The sequence below is a fragment of the Furipterus horrens genome, unplaced genomic scaffold (assembly GCF_987537825.1).
Source record: "Furipterus horrens unplaced genomic scaffold, mFurHor1.1.pri manual_scaffold_5, whole genome shotgun sequence".
Lineage (NCBI taxonomy): Eukaryota > Metazoa > Chordata > Mammalia > Chiroptera > Furipteridae > Furipterus > Furipterus horrens.
The window spans coordinates 51,772,990-51,794,767 of NW_028327175.1; the positions used below are offsets into that span (position 1 = coordinate 51,772,990).

Consider the following 21,778-nt stretch of genomic DNA (forward strand, 5'->3'; position numbering starts at 1 on the left):
CAGCTGACAGTTACTGATTTGCTTGAAAGATGAAAGAGAAGGGAAGATACTGATTTTGCCATTCTTCATCTATTTTTCATCACAAATGGTGGACCTGCTGCACTTCTCCTCTGTTTAGAAGGATGTGTTTTTTCATTCTGTTTACAGTTAATTACATTTAGAGAAAAATCTCAGGTTGACTTGTATTAGAACTTAAAAATGGAAGAATAAGAACACACTTATAAAAAGGTTAAAAAAAAAAAAAAGAAGCAAAAACAACATAGCATTTGTTCATTGCTCATTAGTATCATCTGGGCCACTACACAACACTTGTTCCTCATATCGCTTGAAGAATAAAATGAAAATTTCCTTCTTTTCTCTAGTTTTCAACTTCCTTGCTTCCCTCCATTCTACTTTATCACATGTTCTGCTTGTGGTAGATTTCAAATTCATGCTAAATAATCTGGAGAGCAGAAGAAAGTTCCTTACTTTTTTCTCTTAACATTTTACTTTATTTACATCTTTCTGTCCCTTTCTCATTCCCAGCTCTCACTTTTTCTGTTCTTGTCTCACCGACTATCTATCTTTTCAGTTATACATGTGGTTGGGGAGCTGTCTCATCCCACTTTTTCATGACATCCTCCAAAACTGCTGACTCATTATTCCCAGCTCTCTAACTGAGGCCTCTACTTCTAATTCATTTAAGTCGTATACCTTCCCCACTTCCCATTTTCTTCATCTGCCTGTCTTTTTCAGATAACATATATATTCTCATCAATTGCTTCAAAGATATCTTTTTCTTAGAGTTCTGCCACCATAGTTTGTCCAGTTGTGGTTTATTTATTTATCTGGCTTGGAATTCATTGTGATTCCTGAGCCCGAAAATTCTTTCATCAATTCTGAAAAACCCTTTGCCTCTCTCTGACTTTTTTCTCTTCTTCTGATACATTACTAGGCATATATTGCAAATTCTAATTCTTTACTACATGTCTTTTACCCCCTCTTTTCTGTTTTCATCTCTTTAGCTCTTTGTACTGCATTTGGATAATTTTCTCAGGTCTGTTTTTCAGATCTCCTTCTAGTTTGCCCTTTCTTTATTCAACTAGGCCTACCCTATGTTTATCTATCTGTTGGGTTTAAAATTTTAACTTGTCTGTTTTTCAACAATATTTGAAAGAATAATTTATAAATTTAAAGAAGTTGTATACGGTTCTCATAAAATCTGACTTTAAAAATACATTTTATTCTTTCCTCATATTTTCAATTTCCACTTTTATATCCTCGGTTTTTGTAAACATTCTAATTTTGGTTTTTATAATTCTAGTACCTGAAATCCTTGGTAGTAGTGGTGGAAGGAGTGGAAAGTTCCTGATTGCTGGGTCTACTGATCCTTGTTCATAGTGGAGGATTTGTGCATTTTGTAATTTTGGATTGTGAGTTTTTCTTCAGGGCCTTTCTCGGTGGTAATCTTGGAGGTTGAGTGTGTGTCCCTTCAGAGTGGTTTGGTATGTGCTTTTGTCAGGGGCCACATGGCTGTCACCAGTCTGGGCCACTATCTATTTTAACTTCTCATCTGGAGGGACGGGCCACACGAACATGGTTCAAACTGAGTTGCAAACCTACTTGAGGTGGGCCAGGGGTTATTCATTCTCAGGGAGGCTTTTTTCCAACCCCACTGAGATCCAGGCTAAGGGAGATAAGTTTCTTAACTGTCTCCTTGATTAGGTTGGAGAATTTTTGTTGCTAGCCCACTTTTTTTGAGAGTTCCAGCTTCATAGAGGAGTCTCCATTTCCATTCCCTCATCCTCACTTCACGAAGGCCCTGGTGCTTCTTCTGCACTTTTTCTCCTGGTCCATGTGGATATTAAAATTTAAATATTGTGTTACCAAGACTAATTTCTGCTCTCCTCTTAGGGTGGCCAGCATCAGTTCAGAGACTTAGTTCTGATTTCCTGATCTTTCTGTATGTTTGACTCTTTTCTTGAAAACTTAGCTATGCATTTAAAAATATATTTATTATATTTTACCCAGGTCTGTCTATCTACCTACATATCTATTTATCTCTCTCCTCACCTGAGGACATGCTTAGTGATTTCAGAGAGAGGAAGTGAGGGGGAGAGAGAGAGAGGGAGAAAAACATCAATATGAGAGAGAAACATCAATTGGTTGCCTCTTGTAGGTGCCCTGACTGGGGACTGAACCCATGAGCCACACTGATCAGGGCCAGATTTTCAAAGTTTTTATTTATTGATTTTTTTTTATAGAGAGAGAAGAAGGGGAAGGGGAGGGAGAGAAGGAGAGAGATTTGTTATTCTACTTACTTATGCATTCACTGGTTGATTCTTGTATGTGCCCTGACCGGGGATTGAACCCACAGCCTTGGTGTAGCAGGACAATGCTCTAACCAACTGAGCTACCCAGCCAGGGCCTCAAAGTTTTTAATAGCAAAATATTTTTTTCAAGATTTCTAGATTGCCAAGAACACATCATCATCATCATTCTTTGATAGTGTCCACTGGTAGGTGGAAGATGTCTGTCTATATTCAAAGAGGAGTATGGAGATGGGCATTTGCCCTTTAGAAGCACATCGATTTTTTTTTTCTAATACACAAGCTCTGAAAACCTGTTCATTCAGTCTTCCACTCAATAATCGTGATATCCATATCATATTCAATAAATACTCAGGAAGTTTCTACTGTCCAGGCTTTCATTCATTTGTTGAACAAATATATATTGTGTATAGAATATGCTACATGCCAGATATGTGCTCATGCTCAGCAAAAACATACCTGATCCCCATCTCCGTAGAGGACACAAATATTAATCAGATAATCACATAGATAAATGTAAAATTGCAAATGTGCCAGAAAGTAAATATGTGTGGTGCTGTGAGATGTGTAGTAGAGTTTGCTCAACTCAGGCAAAGAAGGGTGTATTTGGGGAATTGAAAAAAGAAGCAAGAGTGGCTCTCACAGAGAACAGACTTGAGGAGGCAAGAGTGACAGTGGAGACCAGCTGGAAGGCTGTTGCAGTAGACCAGGGAGAGTTGTGGGTAGCTCAGATCCAGTCTTGGCTGTGTAGATAAGAAGACATGGGCAGATTTGAGATTTATTTAGCAGGTAAAATTAGCACAGAGATGGGCCAAGAATGATTCCAAGGTTTCAGGCTCATCTAACTGGATGGCTGGTGGTGTTCCCTTATTGAGATAGGAAACACTGGAAGAGGACAAGGTTTGGTGGAAAGGCCACGAGTTTGTCTTTTGGACATACCGAGTTTGAGGAGACTGCCAAGAGGAAATTGGATAGATGGATCTGGAGCTTAGAGAAGAGATCTGGGATATAAATATGTGAGTAATTTGCTTATAGGTGATCATTAGATGATATTTCTATGGAAAGACGATAGCTAGCCCTTGGATATGGGACATGGAGGTTACTGGTTACTTTAATGGCACCTGTGTGGGTGGTGAGATGGGATGAAAAGCTTGAAGTCATAGATGAGGAAATGGAATCAGTGTGTACCGATAACTTTCAAGAAGTTTGCCAGTGAAGTTATGTAAGGCCTGACTTAATTTTAAAAATACATGTATAACTAATTGTGGCTAATTATGACTGGAAGGCAAAATCTTTTAAAATAGCAAAAAAATATTAAAATGGTTTCTTGATAGTGAAAACATAGCTAAGATGGAGACTTAGGCTGGTACAGAGGACTCAGAAGACACTGAGCCAGTATTGAATTGTAATAATAGATAATATTTATTGAGTTCTTGTTATTCTTCAAGTGCCATTCTAAATGCTTAATATGGATTAAATAGTTTAATCTCCACAACAACTCTATGGGGTAGGTACACTTTCTAGCTTATGCAGGACATGAGGAAACTGGTCACCAGAGAGGTGACATAACTTGCCTGATAGGAGAACAAGGATTTAATCCAGACAGGCTGTCTGTGGAGTTCTTGTTCTTAATCAGTATGCAATACTGCTTCTCGATATATGGGTGCACAATGAATTATTTGTATAATCTGGAAGCCAAGATAGGGGCTCATCCATCTACAAGTATTGAAAATGTTATTGGTATGTAACCACTCTGGACAAAAGTATAAACTAATGCTGACTCAAATACTTGTTAAAACTTCTTCTCAGCTTTATATTATAGAACAAGACAGGTATAAAATGGAAGTGTCATTAGGGCAGCTCTAGCTTTAATCAGTGACCTTTAATAAATATGTGCACTTTATTCAACTGTACCTGCAACTCTGTCAGACTCACTTCTGAGGGCATATAGGTAAGTCAGCAGAGTACACAACAGTCTGCACCTCTTCGTCAAATGTGTCATTTGTGACTTTCATTAATCAATGTCTTAAAATAAGTGACATTTTCCAGGTCCCTGGGAACTGGCTTTAACTAGAACATGCTTTTGTTTCTTTTCCTCCTAAGGATTTAACAACACTGACAGAATATGTGACAAAGAGTTTATTATCCGTAGAACAGCCACCAATCGAGTACTGAATGTCCTCCGTCACTGGGTCTCAAAGCACACACAGGTAATTCAGTGGCCTCATTAATTATTTCCAAGAATTCTTTTTAAAAAAATCAACTTTCTAAATCATTACCCATGTACAACGCCTCCTGATTTTTTGGATTTAGAGTCTGAAACCTTGAAATTGAAATGTAGGAAGGGAAGAAATAAGAGGGCACCCATGTGGATCAAAACAAAAACATGTGTATTGTCAATGTCTGCTGTTCCGGATCTACAAATGGCATGACCTGTGGGTGCTAAAGCCACAGCAGCACCTCTGTACTACTGTGCTGCCTCAGGACCACTGTGCACAGGGGCCCCTCCGTAAGTGGAGTTGTGCCAGCTGCAGTGCTGTCCACTGGAGGTAAACAGCAGGTGCCCCCTGGAGGTAAACAGCAGGTGCCCCCTGGAGGTAAACAGCAGGTGTCACCTGGAGGTAAACAGCAGGCGCCCCCTGGAGGTAAGTAATACCCAGGTACCATACACTCTGGTATCTCATCAGAAAGTGTTTTCTCAGCCTGTATCAGATTTTTTTTTGCCCCATGGTCTTTCATATTCTGGCTCTGACATTCTGTTTTTAAATTGGGTCACAGTGACAAGACACCTACTTATTACCTATTTGTGTGTTTTCAGTGCAAGTTTGTAAAATTTATACCCATTTCCTAAAGTCAAGCAAGGTCCCCCTTTGCCTCATTGGTTCAAGGCGTACACTGTGCTTTTCTTACCCACTGCAAAGCAATGGGCTGGAGGGGGACCCCTGGACAGTGGCCGGCTGGCAGCTGCAAGGAGAACTTCGGAGAGAGAGAGAGAAGGGGGTCCCGAATGCTTAGATCAGAACATGTGAAACATATAAAATGTGAATTAACTAATGAGTAGAGAAAAAGAAAAAAATGCATTCATTACATTCTCAGAGGCTATCATGGGTCTGCTGTATGGTCCTTGGTAATGACAGTCCATCAGATAGGACCACATGAGGACCAGGCTCCTGAAATCCCTGATGTAAAAGAATTTACTAATTGGGAAAAGTTGGATTTGGGCATCATCACCAGTAGCCCATACAAATTCTTAAATATCAATTAAAAATGAAACAACAAAGATAGCACATAAAATGTAAATGGATATAAAATTTATTTTACACATCTTGAAAAAAATTGATCCTATGTAACTCAAATCCCGAGTACCATCCTTAGCTCACTGGAAATATCTAGTCTCTCTTCTCCATAATCTCAGTGGGCTTTTTGTAAATCCCTTTTGCCCATTGCAGATAACACATGATAATGAGGTTTCTCCTGTATCTGACCATTCAACCCATTCCTCTGCGGGGTGTGTGTGTGTGTGTGTGTGTGTGTGTGTGTGTGTGCGCGCGCGTGTGTGTGTTGACTCAAAGTCTTGACATCAGTGGCTTCTGAAGTGCCAAGTAGCTTCGATAGACAAGGCTGAGTAGATATTGCTCAATTCTCTTCCCTGTCTCAGCCTGGCCTATGCAACTTCATGCCAAGAGTCACACAGTCACAGTACAAATTAAAGTTCGGGTTTACCTGGCCTCAGCTCCCTTCATTTCTTCAACTCTTCCCTCAAAAAAACTCTAACCTTTTTTTCCCTAGCAAGCTCACTTCCCTTTTCTCAGTCCCCAGTGCCCTTTTTTCCAAAGTATCTCAAATAGGAATCCCTCACAATTCACATATAACTCTTATAATAGCTAGAAAAGTATAATATGCTAGGGCTGTTTTGTTTTTTGGTAAAGAGAGTTCGTTGTTGGGAAGAGATTGGTATACTGAATCCCTTACTTGTAATAGATTTTCAGTGTGTTATCCTCTGATTTGATAGCTGCATTTTATATACATTTATACATACATGCATACTTACATACATATGTGCATGCATATAAGGCAATATCAGGTGAGAAGCACCAAGTCATTGGAATAGAAAATGGATTAATGAGAAAACAAGAGTCTCTTTATTCAGATTGTGTCCTGGTGGCCTTTAGTTCCAACCCAAAAAAACACCCCCAGTGTTAGACTCCGCTGTCGACTGGGCAGTTCAGATACCTTGCAGGCTGTTACTTCGGATGTGCTCATACATGGGAAAGCACATCGTCATTTGCACTTAGAGGAGCCACACTGGGAATCCCAGCTTCTCAGACACTTTCTATCAGGGGCCTGCCTATGTGGATGGTACAAACTGCTCAGGTATTCAGTCCTTTCTTCTGACATGATTTTTGCATAAAATTTAGACCTTGATATGCCAAAGGAAGCTCTTACCATTCACTAATTTGTCTCTTACCTCCCCTGCATGTGTGAGTGGATTTGGGGGTCTGTGCTCATTTTCCGATTGTCCTGGTGTAACCTCATTGTGTGCACCTATCACCTCCTCAGCCCAGTGGGTTCTCCATCACCCTCACTGTAGAACCACATGATGTGCAGGACGTACATTTCTTTTGCTGGCCTCAGTGCCTAGGTTTCCCTTCTTCCCCTTACTGACTTGCTTTTGGCCTCTCGGTCATCCTTTGGGCTCCACAGAGGGCAGTTGGTGCAAGTCAAGGAAGGCTCTTGGTAATGGATTGGTTCAGTAGTTCAGATACAGAGAGCTGGTTTCAGCTCATGGTCCTGGAGGCCACAATGTGCACCTGCTGCCTCCTCTCGCTGTGGGCACAGCGTGAACCCATGAGTTCAGAGGAGGCGTGAGTGTGCCCCCTGACTTGATGGACCCTAAGCAAGCTCACCAGTATGATTCTCCAAGAAAGGAGAGCAACAGCTTTATCCAAGTTCCTCTAAAGGTATTTACTGCCTTCAAGCCAATGTCCAGCTATGAGATGAGACTGCTGGTCCAGAAACCTGCGCTGTAGTCAGACTATGCCAGCTAACCTGCTCACCTCCGTTGTCTTTAGTTTTCATATCACAGAAATGAAGGGTTTGAACAAGAGGACTTTTCATGATCGGAATCACTCTGTGCCAGTTGAATTCATGTAAGGAAGAATGCAGCATTATGGTGGCACCCTGATTATTTTGAATTAGTGGCTTTAAAAAAAATGAGAAGGAAGTTGTACTTGTTTCAAAAATACAATCCAAAATGGTAACAAATGCATTTTTTCTTGTATAGTAGACTAACGACAGACACCACTTCAATTTACAGAAAACAAAAAAGCCGCACCGAAGCAACAAGTTGTAGATACATCCCTAATAATTAGGGAATCAAGTCTACCACAAGTATAATATTAGATGTCATGTATTCATTTCTCATTTCTTATCAAAAGTAACTAATATTAGCAAGATATTACTCTAAATTTAATTCAGGAGACAAAGTTGCAGAGGTATAGGTGTTGGTTCTCTAGAGAAATAAAATTTCCTTAGATGTCACACTCAACTCCTCCCACTCCAATGTGGTGCTAAAATGCCATTTGTTTTTCTAGAACTCTCTAGCCTTTTCTCTAGTATAAATTACTTGGTAAAGCAAGGATATTTCTTTTTTTTTTTCTGATTCTAAAATTTTGTACCTGTTAATATATGCTGCCTTAGTTTCTTCTCATTTTGGTGTACTTTTTCGCTTGCTGTTGCCTTTTATGTTGAAAATGAAGCCACAAGGCCAAGCTGGGTTTCACCCACATGCCTTGTCTACAGGTTAGCAAGAGCTGCAGCCCAGAGTTGAGGACCTGTGTTTTCCTTCCAGCTCTGCCACTCTGTCTTCTCTGGCACCAAGAGCCAGTCACTTGGCCTCTCTGGGTGTTAATTTCCTCTTCTGAAAATGAGAACAACCATCCCCCTCTTGCCCCTCCCCCGCCCCAAGGATGTGGTGAGAGTTAAAGGCTTTGTTGAATTAAAAAGCATGAAAGGCATAAAGTACAATACAGTAGTCCCTCTCTCTATTGTGGTTCACTTATCGCAGCCTCACTGTAGCACGGGATTTTTAAAAATATTATATTTAACTATTTATCGCAGATTTTTCCCTATATCGCAGGATTTTGCGGTACTGTATATGTATGTTGTTAAAGTTACATAGGTTTAAGAGTGTAGAATATGTTTAAGAACATAAGTAGTGTTTATAAAAGTGTGGAAAAGGTTAATAAGGGAGTGGGAAAGGTCAATAAGGGACTGGGAGCGGTTTATAAATGTGTGGGAAGGATTTATAAAGGCTTAAAATATATATAAATACTAAAATAAATGTAAGGCTCCTACTTCACGGATTTTCACCTGTCGCGGGGGGCGGGGGGGGTGTCTAGAACGTAATACCCGCGATAAGTGAGGGAATACCGTATGGATATGTGTGACTACATCCCTTCCAGCTTCCACATTTCACCTCCCTACAAGTGGCCCGTAAGCTCCTTGCACACAGGGCCTGTTGCATTCATCTGTGTATCTCCTTTCATGGGGTTCTGCAATGCTGGGCGCATGGTTGTAGCTGTCTGAGTTTACATTTTAATGTTGCTGTTGTTCATTCTCTCGGGGAGGTCATTTTCTCGCCTTTACAGTTTCCAATACAGTTAACACAGGGACTATAACCACTAATGGGCCAGAAATGAGGGCTGTGTGTGCAGAGAATCTGTGTCAAGGAAGTGTTTTTATAGTCCACACGCTTCTTGAATGACTCCTGCTGGGAGGCTTTATGTGTCATTTGCACAATTCCAGATGCCAGGGTGTCCGCAGGTTCCAGAGCTGCTGAGCTTGTAACCAGATGCTCCTGAGACTGCTTTTGTCTTCTGTGCACAGGCAAGGGGGGGAGGGATGCGGGGCTGGATATAGACCATTCAGAACTGTGCTCGAGGCTCTGTCAAAGTCCTCATAGGTCTAATCTATAGCAATTTTGCTTTTCCTGATTTGTCTCATTGACCAGCTAATTCTGAGAAGATACTCTGTCCTCTTATTTGAGGAATTTTACAGACCATGGAACAGCACTGATACAGGGACCGACCTGAAGCTGTGTCCGCAGGTTACGACTCACTTCATCAGACTGGGTACCATCTGAATGGCAAGTGGCTGCGAACGAAGCAATCACTCATTTCCCTAATTGTGGGCTAAGGGGAATATTTTTAAAGCATGAAATCAGACAAAAATGACCTACTTACATAAAAATCTCCTTCCCAAAGGAGTTTATGGAGGGAAGGTTGCTGCTCCCTTTTCTGTTCTCCCACCTCCTTCATTCAGTCACTAATGAGGACTGAGCTGTGGAGCATGCCAGACACTGGGGTGGACGTAAACGTGAACAAGGTGCAGGCAACCTCTGACCTCACAAGCTTCCAGCCCTTGAGAAAGGATGCCCACTAACAGACATTGTACCTAGTGTAATTACTGTGTGATAGGCTATTACTTCTGTTTCTGATGGGCACAGGACCAAAAAGCCTGCACATCTTTTAGGAAGTTGCTAGGCTACTAAGCAAGACAAATAAGGGCCCATAAAACTGGCCCTGCCAGCCGTTGTGATCACCCACCTATGGGTGACGGAGGAGAACTCAGTGAGAGGGTGATTTCCAGAGACAGTTGCCTTAAGTCCCCTGCCTCCTGGGGGAAGAGAGAGGATCTTCCTTCTCACTCCAAGGCACACGAGAGGAGTGTAGAGGTGAAGGTGTTTGCTGGGGCAAAGGGAAGAAAGTGCTTGCTGGGTGGGAGGGAGTGCCATTCATTCATGTTCCTGTGAAACAGGTGGTTCCGTGGGGAATTGGTCTGGGTTGCCCTGGATACTGCCCAGGATGACTGCCTGGAAGGTGATGCAACCCCATACAAAGAGTCTGGGTGAAGGAGACCACTTGCAGCCCAGGGCCTGGGGGAACTGACGGTGACCCACAGGAGAGCAGACATTCCCTGCATCAGGGTAGCTGGCCTTAAGTCTCCAGCAGAGAGAGCTCCAAGAAGTGCCAAGTGCCCCATAAGGGGAAGACTGTTCATCTGCCACATTCAGAGGAATCATCTGCACCAACACATCATATTGGGCTCTGTCTTTCCCCCTGGATCTGAGCTGGGAGGGTCAGAAGTGATAGAAAGAAGTGGAGAGGAGGTGATGGAGAGAGAAGGGGCCACTGTGTAGGCTTCCAGGCTTGAAACAGTCTAAGCTAGCGTAGGAGGGAGACATCTGCTTCTGGACTGAACTGGAATTTTGGTTAATATGTTAGACTGGATGTATTGACTGAAGAAAAGAGATTGTTCTTGTAACTAAAAGGTCCTGGAAGACTTTGATGCCTGCCCAGAACTCTATGCAGCGTGGGAAAGGGTGGCCTCTGGAGCAGTTTAATGGGACCAGTGGAAGTAGTACTTCTGCTTGATGACTTCATCATTGCTCATGATACAGGAATTGTAGGTCACCTTGGAAGCGCAATTCTACAGACTATATCAAAAAACTCAGTTATTACACTTCCAATCCCCTTCAGTCATGTTCCATGGTGGACAAAGAGAACTATTTAGCAAATAATGAAGAATTCTTGAGTTAATACTTCAGTTGGTATGCTTTGTTGCATTTTATTGAGGTATTATATTCTTCATATAAAGGCACTGAACTTGCGTGTAGCTCAGTGAACTACCCATCTGCACTGCTGTACAACTACTGCCCTGGTCAAGACAGGGATCACTTCGAGCACCTCAGGGGCCTCTCCCAGTCAACACCCCTCTTCCAGGCATTGCCCAGGTTTCTATTAGTTTTAGTTTTGTTCTTATTGAAAGTTAGTACTTTTTATGTATTTGGCATAAAACCCTTTATCTTCCAATTACATTCATTCCCCACAATTTGTTCTTGTACATTGTGTATGATAGTTTTTGCATCCACACATACTTTTTCTATTTATAAGAGGGTTTTATCTATACTTTATTATATAAACATATACACACACTCACACAGGTTTTGTTTTTTGTTAAAATATATATTTCATAACACTTCCTGAACACAACAAATAAATGATGTTTGGGGTATAAGACAAGAATTAGCTCTTTCAACCGCACTCTGTAGTCACTCAGAGCAGCTGAAGTTTTTGCACCTCCAGAAATCCCAGTCGGAGCTGAACTCAGCCCATCTGTCTCTGCAGAATGGGTCCGGGAGCTGAGGGGCCTTGAGAAACCTGTTTGGAAAGCAGTGGGGCAATGCTGAAAAGCACGGGCTTCAGGGTCAAAACTGTCTGAATTGAACTCCTGCTTTGCCATTTATTAGCTGCGTGACTGAGCAAAACACTAAGCTCCTCCAGATCGCCGTTTCTTCTTCTCTATGAGTGGGGGTATTATCACTTGTGAGAATTACATAAAGTAATAACTCTTAGAGTAACATTGTGGCTGGATGCTCAAGCCGCTGTGGATGGCCTTTCTCAGTAGACCGCTGTTCAGGTAGAATCTGGTCAAAACCCAGGCTGTACGGCAGGTAGATGGGGGTGTCCTATTGGAGCAGTGAAGTGATTAAGCCTCAGAGAGGTCCAGTCAGCACTGCCCTGTGTACTTTTTGTCCGGGTGGGGATAATCTACATCTCCATTGCCCAGTCCCATAACCTCTAGCCACATGTGGCTACTTGAGCCTTGAAATGTAGCTAGCATGGCTGAGAAACTGAAGTTTTAATGTTATTTAATTTAATTAAATTTAAATATCCACTTGTGACGAGTGGCTACAGTATAATTATACGGTTCCAGACTGCTCAAAAGCATAGCCGTGACCCAGGCCCAACTCTCTGAAGTCCAACTCTGAATTCCTTACTCTCTTCTGCAATGGCCCGTTCCTCTGAAACAGGAACCTGAAGGGGTGGTCTCCGTGCTGGCCTCAGCGGTAAGCCTGCCGAAGAGGGGCACACTCATATTAGGCTTCTGTAGACAAAAGCCAGACCTTTATGTAGCCCCAGTGTTGGGATTATAACTCTCAGAGCCGGTGATGGCCTTTTCCCCATGAGGGAACATACCAAGGAGCATCCTCATGTTTGGCTCGGAGCCTGGAGCCCCAGGACAGTGGTACAGGGGGAACATGCCCTGGTGACTCACTGAGGCAGCAGTGATGCCGTGTGGCTGTCCTTAGTGCGTGTCAAGATCTGACGGATCAGGATGTCCTAAAATGAGAGTGAATGAGGGTCATCTCTTCTGTTCATTATTTTGACCTATGACAGGGGGCCCATTTAAATTAAAAAAAAAAAAAAAATTGGTATTGCTTAGAAAAACACAAAATTCAGCCTGGAACTGAAGCACTAAGTTCAGGTTTATTTTTGCTCCAAATCTGAAAGGGAAGTCAGGCCAGGATGAGCCTGGGACAGACTCTTGATGTGGGCAGGAGAATGAAATGTATAAGAAAGAACCAGCCACCCAGCAGGCAGCTCTTGTCGCCACCTCTACTGACAGCTCTGGGCCTGCTTCCAGTCCTGTTCCGTCCTGGGGCTCAGCCCGGCTTGTCTGTCCCTGCCCCTAACAGCTGCCATGCGGGGCCTTCTCCATCCTCGCTGCCCAGTCCCTGCTCTTGAGTCGTGGATCTTCTTTTAAACTTGCAAGGTTGTCTTTTGGAGTTTGGGTGCCTGATCCCTGAGCACTTAGCAGGGAGAAGGATGCCTCCCTCAGCCTCTCACTCTGTCACTTGTGGGTGCTTCTTGGTCTCACGCTCCTGAAGATACCCGGGACTTTACAGATGCCTCTTCCCCAAACCTTTCCCACAACTGGATGAGATTTCCCAGTGCCCACCCGCAGGGGACCTGAGCTAAGAGGAGACATTGGGTTCCAGAGACGTGATCCTGGAGCCAGCCTGAGGTTTGAGATGGTCTTAGCCGTGAGAGGCAGCACATGGCGTTTTACAGGAAACTTGAAAACCTAACTCCCCACTTGGAAGGCAGTTTCCTTTGTGAGAATGCATTGTGAATGACACATTCCCAGTATTTTAAGAAGATTATTTAACAAACACTTTATCGCTTACTACGTGCCAGGCACTGTGCTAAGCAGTTTTCAAATATGAAGTCATTTACTCCTCACTCCAGCCTTTTGTGGGAAGGACGGTAGATACTGTTACTATCCCTGTTTCACAGATGGGGAACTGGAGATGACAGGCAGAGCCGGGGGCCACACGCAGGCCACTGGCTGCCCAGCTCACGCTCTTGACCCCTACGCTCACAGCCTCTCCATCTCGCTCACGGCCAACTCTGGGGTGCAGATGGGTCAATGTGTAAAATGTAAAAAGCCACATCTGACTCAGAACAGTGAGAACATCGCATGTTAAACACTGACAACGCTTTCCATCTGCTTCTAAATCTTTCCTTAGAAAAGTTACTTTCCTCCCAGAGTCTATTTCTTGTCACTTCAACAAAGGATTTGTCTTTGCTAGAGGTTGGTGTAGGGGAGCGCTCCCACCCTCTGACAAGCACTGAGTGCCTCTTCCTGTGTTTGGGGGGGGGGGGTGCAGTGAGCAGGCTCCTGGGGACCTCCCAGGGGACTCTGGGCTGGCAGGCATTGGTGCTCATGCTGTCCACAGTCAAGGGCCAGGAAACCCCCGCCATTCTCAAGACCCCATATATACCTCCTGGCAGATGGATATATCTCCTGTCCCACCCTCCACGGCCCCAAAGTACAACGTGGTTCCGTGGGCCTGTCCCCTGCCTGTGGGTGCTGATGGGGTGCGAGGAACAAGAAGAGAGAAATTAGTTACAATGTGAGATGCCAGAAGCTATGAAATATTTCTTTCTTTTTTTAATGGCCTATTCATTGCATACTGCTTCAGCCTTGCAGATGGTTTTTAAAATCACCAACTGGGCAGATCATCAATGGGCTACCCACTTTCTATGAGTCTCGTCCTTATCAACCAGAGCCCATTTGCTTCTAGTTGTCCACACTACTTCCCAGTGACCTCTGCATAACCTAAGCTAAGAAATCCCAGATGTCCACCAGGTACAAACCAGTGTTTGTTCCCGAACTCAGATGTCCCCTGAAGGCAGCCAAAACGAAATAGAGGAGGCCCTATTTAATTTAATTGGGCCAGGAACCCAAGTTCCTTTGGGCTCCTTCTGATTCCAGATGCAGAAGCTGGTGCTTGTTTTCACACCATTGTATCTTTTCTGCCATATTGTCCTCTCCTTCTTTCCTCAGGACAGACTGCCTCAGGCCACACATTTCACTGCAGCTCCTGGTGCAGGCCCAGGTGAGGAGAGAAATCTGGAAACTTGAATTCCATTTAGATTCCAGGGTTAGCTTGCTATCTTCCTCCATTGCAAAACTGGCAAAACGATCTGTATGGGGTTCTTCTGCACAGATGAATTATGTGTTAGGTTGCTCTAAAAAATATAAAATGTAAGAAACCATTATCTGATAAGTATGGGTTTTCATGTTCTTATTCTTTTCCTCTGGTCTAGGCAAATGACCAGGTAAGCAGATCCTAGTTCCCTTAACTCCTCACCTAAGTTTTTTCTTCTCTTTACACATCCCTGTTTTTTATCCTTTAAACGATCCTAAGCTTTCCATGCTTGTCTTTACAAAATGCTCGGTGAGACATTTAACAGCAGGATCTCAGTCAGTGTGAAACAGAATCAAATGGAACTTATTTTCAGTCCCATTTGTTGTCAGAGCAGAAATTTAGCTTTCCCCATAGAGCTAGTGGGATTCTTTAGCCTTTGTGGCTGGATTTTGTTGACAGAAAACACCGAGAAGCCCCACATGGGATTTTATTTGTGCCAATCATTTACCTATCATGCGAGATTTCTGAGGAAAGTGCCGTGGGGAACCCTTGTTCCCTAAGTCGCATCCCGCACGCTCATCCTCACTCTGGGACTTGGGAGCACTCATCCGCAGGACGTATGAGTCCCCCATTCCTGGCCAGCGGCCACCCGTCACCTTAGAGCTCCCGCGGGACTCCACGGGGCCAGCTGAGCACTGGGCCACTGACCGCTCGTCCAGGCTCCATGGTTCCACCTCCCTGTGGCCTGTTCTCTGTGTTCCTCTGCTGCCCACTCTGCTTCCAGATGCCAGCGACCTCTGCCCTCTAATTGCTTTGCATGGAGCTTCTCCTGGGCTGAGTGTCACAGGTTCTCTGCCCACTGCGTTCCTATGACTCCGTCTCTGCTCTCCATGGGGAGAGGGCCGATGTACCGTTTGCCTGTCAGCAGCTCTTTTTATCTGTCTTTTCTCCCCTCATGGGGTAGGGCATGGAGAACGAAGTATAACTTTCTAATATTTTCCTAAGGCTTATATTTGAGTTAAACTCAAACATCTTTTTTTTTTTTTTTTTTGGCATGTGGCATTAATTAACTAAGAACAAAAACAAAAACAAAAAGCAAAACAACAACAAAAAAATCAGAACAGAAAGTAGACCTTTCCAAACTTTTCTTTTTCCCTCAATTTTTGTCATTGTCTTGAAAACTATGATCCACATCAACCAGCTGACAGTCTAGAAATCAGTAGAAAACATGGCATCTGTAAAAAAAATTTTTTCTCTTTTGAGACTTAAAGATATAAGCTTGGGAGCAATCTAACGTCAAGGTCGTGGAGCAGTATTTAAAATTCTTGTAAGCCCAGCTGTTCGGGTCTAGAGGCTGAATTTTAGCAAGTCTTTCAAATGCAGTCACTTGTAAGAAGATGATCGAATGGATGATTTTCCGCAGGTTTTTATTCTTGCTGAGTTGGTGGCGTTCATTGCCATTTGCCTCTCCTCAGTTATTTTTGTTCTAACATATCTTCCACATTTTGCATTGTGCCTTTTCCTAGTAGCCTCCCACTTCACATCTGCTAAAAGAATTTCCCAAACTGCCAGTTTAAGAAGAATTAGGTCGCTTATTACCACTTGTCTGAAAATCAAATACCCTCCCCGTGAACTTTTGGCCCTTTGTTGAATAAGTATTTGAGGGCCCACCAGAAGCACCTGAGCTTACCTGTTTTGGGGTTTTGTCCTATCTGGGTTTGACTACCTTTTCCTGGTACATAAGCTCTTACGTGATAATCAGGTACACATTCCCTGTATGTTCTCTTCCTCTTTGAAGATTCTAGAGCTTTAAAAGTAATTAATGATTAGCAAGTGTTGAACAGGTATTGGAAAATTTAGCATTCCTATGGTATTGCTTCATAGGGTTTCATTCCAAATGTAATGCCCTTCTTTTATGTTTTTCAATCAGGCTGTTCTTTTTGTAGTGGTGAACAAAGAGGCTTTTAAAATATTTTTGTAGTTAGGTGATGGAAAGTGCTGGAAAACTGCCTTTCGCTTCTCCAGTGAGAAACCCTGATTCAGAGTCAAGGTTGCCCAGAGGTGGTGAGAAGGCCAGCACACTGGAGTTGGGGGCAGGTGCGCCAGGCCACAAGGCGCTGTCCCAGCTTGTAGCCAGCACCATCTCCCCAGGGGTGGGATTACAATATTCAAGTTCTGATAAAGGTTCACCTCCTTCAAAGAGCTGAGAACCACACTGGTAGGGAGGCTTATCTCCAGTTTATTAAAATGAGGAACCCAGAGGGGTGTTGTCCAGCGCTGTCAGGGTTGATTTGCAAATATCTTGGGACCATCACTCTTGACACCTTTGTCCAGTTTCCCAGTTGATGAAATGGCCCCAGATCTAACCTAAATTTACACCACAATTTAAATTAAAATTTTCATCTTCTTCAGTCAAAGAAGACAGAAAACAGTAGTGTGCTTTTCATTATTTTGAAAAACATTAAGTCAAACCCCAGGCTCTTGTTTCTGAGCCTAACACCTCCTAAGTCCCTTCTTTATGAGCCCGTTGTTCCAGGTTTTAAAATTATTTATGTGGTTTTACTCCACTCTGCAGTATTTCCATTTTCCTTTTAAAAAATCTGGCCACTGTTAGGAATACCCTGTGCTGATTGCGGTGAGAAAATTAGTCTCATAATTCTCTTTACCCTCACAAACTATGTGTATTGAATCAGATTTCCCAATGTCTTAGAATTCTCTTGGCCATCCATAGTATATTACTGATGATCACCCCGCTCTCCTGAAAGAATGAATGTAATTTCCAAGATGCCTGAACTGTCAACATGGATTAGTTTTAAAGTGTTGGAGAATCTGATTTATTGACTCACAGATTATTTATTCTGTTGTGTGATCTAATCTTATTAATACAGACCTAAATCTCAATGTCTCTGTCTCTAACAGTTGTTAGTATAGGTGGAAAATAGTTTCGGACTTAGCATGGTAATGGGCTGCTGTTCTATGTGCCTTCCAGCCCAAGCCTCCAGCACCGATTTGCTGATAGCCACCTTTCCTGGAGAGTTGGTGGGTGCAGTAGTTAAAAACTCAGGGATTCTGGGGTCTGCCACTTGCTACCTGTGTGACTTTGGATGAGATACTTTGATTCGTTATACCTTGACTTCCTTGTACATAAAATGGGGATGATAATGATTGTAACTCTGTTGCTATTGAGGGTTACATTAGATAGTAAAGTTATTAAAGTAGCCCCTAGTGTGGGGTACTTTCTCACTGTCTTAGTTATGATCATTGCCCCAGGAGTTGTTCCCTAACCCAGGGACAACCCTGGCTTTCTAATCATGTATTAATGCACTTGGGTAGCATCCATAAAATCTTGGTAAAATATCCTCATCTCGCAATGGCTTATCTTTGAGGAGGATCCTAGCATTATCACTGGGAACTTGTGCTCCTAAGAATTTGCTGTGTGCCGCACTCCACTGCTGACGCTTGCTTGAGCTGTCCCCCTTTGGCAGCCCCTCTCCTGTGCCTCAGTGGGGCACTACCACACACTCACCTGCCTCTCTCCCTGGGTTTCATGGGTTAACACCTCCTCTCGCTGCCCATCATCGAAACTTCTGTTCACTGCTCTGTCTCTCCCCCAGAGCCTTATGAGTTGAAGTGCTCAGTAATTGTAGAAAGAAGAAGACCTGCAGTCTCCTTTTTGGAGATTGAAATGTCAAAGTCTCACATTTTCTGGTCTTATCACCTTTGAAAGTTAAGATGTTTTGTTTTTCTACTCTTCTGTCTCCTCATCCCTGCTTCATAAATTGGAAAACAAGAACTAACCTAAATCAACTGTTGCTCTGATAACTTAAGCGAATGCCTCAGGTGCTTGGGTGCCGCAGGGTTCACTCATCTGGAGCATGAAGCTTTGTGAGCTAACCTTCAGCGGGCAGCTTCTCCGCTCAGAGCCCTGCTCCCTCCCTCTGCACCAGGGGCCAAGCCCAATCCCAGACAACGCCCACTCCCGGGTGGCCAGGCGACCCGAGAGCGCCATCTTGTGGACGCTCCGAGTGCTGCCCTGCGATCTTCCATCACCTACCTGATAGTCTCATTTCCTACTTCAGGGCCTGGGGACATGTAGCCAAAATTTGGATTCTAGGACATTACAAAATGGCTGTCAGGCAGATTTATGAATAATCTACCTCTGGATTTAAATAGAGCAAGTGACTTCGAATTTCATTTTAGTGGTAGTAACTAATGTGTTTTTAACAAGGACTTTTGAATGGCCAATTCTGCATTTTACATGCATTGGTTAAAAAAGAACACTACATGCTAGATAGTACATAAAAGGATTCAGATTTTTTAGTCAGTTTAGGAGAATTTGTGTTTTGCATGAATTTTTTATCTAAGGCAAAGTCTTGCTATTACGATGATGATCACCATCCCTCAAGGTCTTGTTAGGAAAGTAGAATCTCAGTCCCTATTCCAGACCTGCTGCCTCAGAATCGGCAGTGATTCGTGGGCACATGACAGCTTGAGACGTGCAGGCATAAAGGACCCATGTTCTCGTCCCTGTGCTATGCCCTCCTTACAAGGTTCCTCTCAGCCTAGTGGTCCCTGGTCAAGCAAGGTCATGGCTCTTGCCTTGTCTGTCCTTGGGTCAGCTGAGAAAGAATTGAAATCCTATACAGGAAGTTGCTTTGAACATAGTAAAAACCTGTGCAAATGTAAGACAAAGCTAAGAGTGAGAATTTTATGTTTTATACTTTGCCTTCATTAGATAATCTGATTTATGTTAGCTATATCGGCAGCAGAGTCAATATTCACCTGTAACTGTATGTCATGTTTCAGTGTTTGGGAAGATTTGACCAAGTTTTCAAAGGTCTCTCTCAGACTACTCTTCCCAGGGCTCAGATTAATACAATTATACTGTTTTTCTTAACAAGACCTTTCCACACAGCATACCATCCTATGGTTCCAGAAGTGTTCCCTTTGTTGAGCCTAGCATGGGGTATAGTAGGTGCTTAATGATGCTTGTTGATTAAAACCACAGATTAGCCCTCAGCAAGGTCCAAACACTGATCTGATGTTCTTCACACTAATCCATTTATGATGGGTTATTTACATCATTAGAGACTTAACATAGCTACAGGAGACTGGTCATTTCACTAATAAATATCAAATATTTATTAAGAAAACAGACTCCTCACAATTGCTTCAAAAAGAATAAAATACCTAGGAGTAAATCTAACCAAAGATGTAAAGGACCTGTACTCAGAAAATTATAAGACACTAAAGAAAGAAATTGAAGTAGGTACAAATAAGTGGAAGCATATACTGTGTTCATGGATAGGAAAAATTAACATCATTAAAATGTCCTACTACCCAGATTTTTCACAATTCTTATCAATATACCAATGACATATTTCACAGAACTAATACAAATATTTCAAAAATTTATATGGAACCACAAAAGGCCCTGAATAGCAACAGCAATCTTGAGAAAGATGAACAAAGTTGGAAGAATCACACTACCTAATATCAAACTATACTATAAGGCCATAGTAATCAAAACAGCATGGTACTTATAAAAACAGCTGCATAGATCAATGGACTAGAGTAGAGAGCCCAGAAATAAACCCATGCCTTTATAGTCAATTAATATTTGACAGAGGAAGCAAGCACAAAAAATGGGCTAAAGATAGTTGATTCAATAAATGGTATTGGGGAAATTGGACAGATACATGGAGAAAAATGAAACTATACCACTTTTTCATGCCACACACAGAATAAATTCAAAATGGATTAAAGACTTAAATATTAGACCCGAAACCATAAAAATTCTCAGAAAACATAGGCAGCAAAATCTTGGTCATTGCTCATAGCAATATTTAATCTGATATATCTCCTCAGGCAAGGGAAACAAAAGAAAAAATAAACAAATTGGACTACCTCAAATTATAAAGTTTTTGCACAGCAAAGGCAACTGTCAACAAAATTAAAAGACAACCCACTGAATGAGAGAACCTGTCCACCAATACATCTGATAAGGGGTTAATATCCAAAATTTATAAAGAACTTATAAAACTCACCAAAAAAAAATAATAATAATAATCCAATTAAAAAAAGGGGCAAAAGGTCTGAATAAACACTTCTCCAGACAGGACATACAGATGACCAATAGACATATGAAAAGATGCTCAATGTCACCAGTCATCAGAGAAATGCAAATTAAAACCACAGTGAGATATCGCCTCACACCTGTCAGAAAGGCTACCATCAATAAATTAAACGAAGTGCTGGTGAGGATGTGGAGAAAGGGGAACCCTTGTGTATTGTTGGTGGGAATGCAGATTGGTGCAGCCACTATGGAAAGCAGTATGGAGATACAAAAAATTAAATATGGAACTGCCTTATGACCTAGTAATTCCACTTCAGGGAATTTGAAGAAACCTGAAACACTAATTCAGAAGAATATAAGCACCATGGCAGCATTATTTACAATAGCCAAAATTTGAAAGCAATTCAAGAGTTTACTTTAGATGAGTGGGTAAAACAACTATGATACATTTATACAATGGAATACTACTCAGCCATTAAAAAGGAAGAAAATTTTACCCTTTGTGGCAGCATGGATGGATCTGGAGAACATTATACTAAGTGAAATAAGCCAGTCAGAGAAAGACAAATACCATATGATTTCACTCATATATGGAATCTAATGAACAAACTGAACTGACAAGGAAAATGGGGACAGACTCATAGATAGAGAGCAGGCTGACAGCTGGTGGGGGGGTGGGGTTAGAGGGTGGAGGGACTGAGCTGAAAAGAGAAGGACTTATGGACATGGACAAGTGTGGTGATTGTAGAGGGGAAAGGGGTAGGTGGAGGTGGAAGAGGGTATACGGGGGATAAATGGTTATGGAAAAATATACAATAAAAAAAGAAAACAGACTCCTGATGTCTGAGAATTCCTTTGGTAGTGCACACAGATTGAAGTAGGAGAGAACTTTAACTGTTTACAGACATCACTCCCTTTACTTCGAAATGAAGGAGAGGGTAGGATAAAGAAAAAAAGAAGCAACAAGGCATTACTCTCTTCTTGCATACACTCGAAAAGAAAAATCAATAGCCAAGAAGCTGTTGAACAATATGGGTAAATTTTTAGGAAAACATATTTGAAGGCCTATGACTGATAAGAAATATTAATATCTGTGCTGTCCTGGCCCCCATG

The 21,778-nt window shown here is 42.4% G+C and overlaps 1 protein-coding gene across 1 annotated transcript in view; it reads left to right on the top strand.

The window, feature by feature from the left end:
* RASGRF2 (Ras protein specific guanine nucleotide releasing factor 2) overlaps window positions 1-21,778 on the top strand; it is a 189,854-nt gene that overhangs the window by 150,623 nt on the left and 17,453 nt on the right. The window contains exon 18 of the mRNA XM_090276431.1: window positions 4,413-4,519. Within this exon, the coding sequence (XP_090132557.1) occupies window positions 4,413-4,519 (107 nt within the window). The remainder of the gene's footprint in view (window positions 1-4,412; window positions 4,520-21,778) is intronic.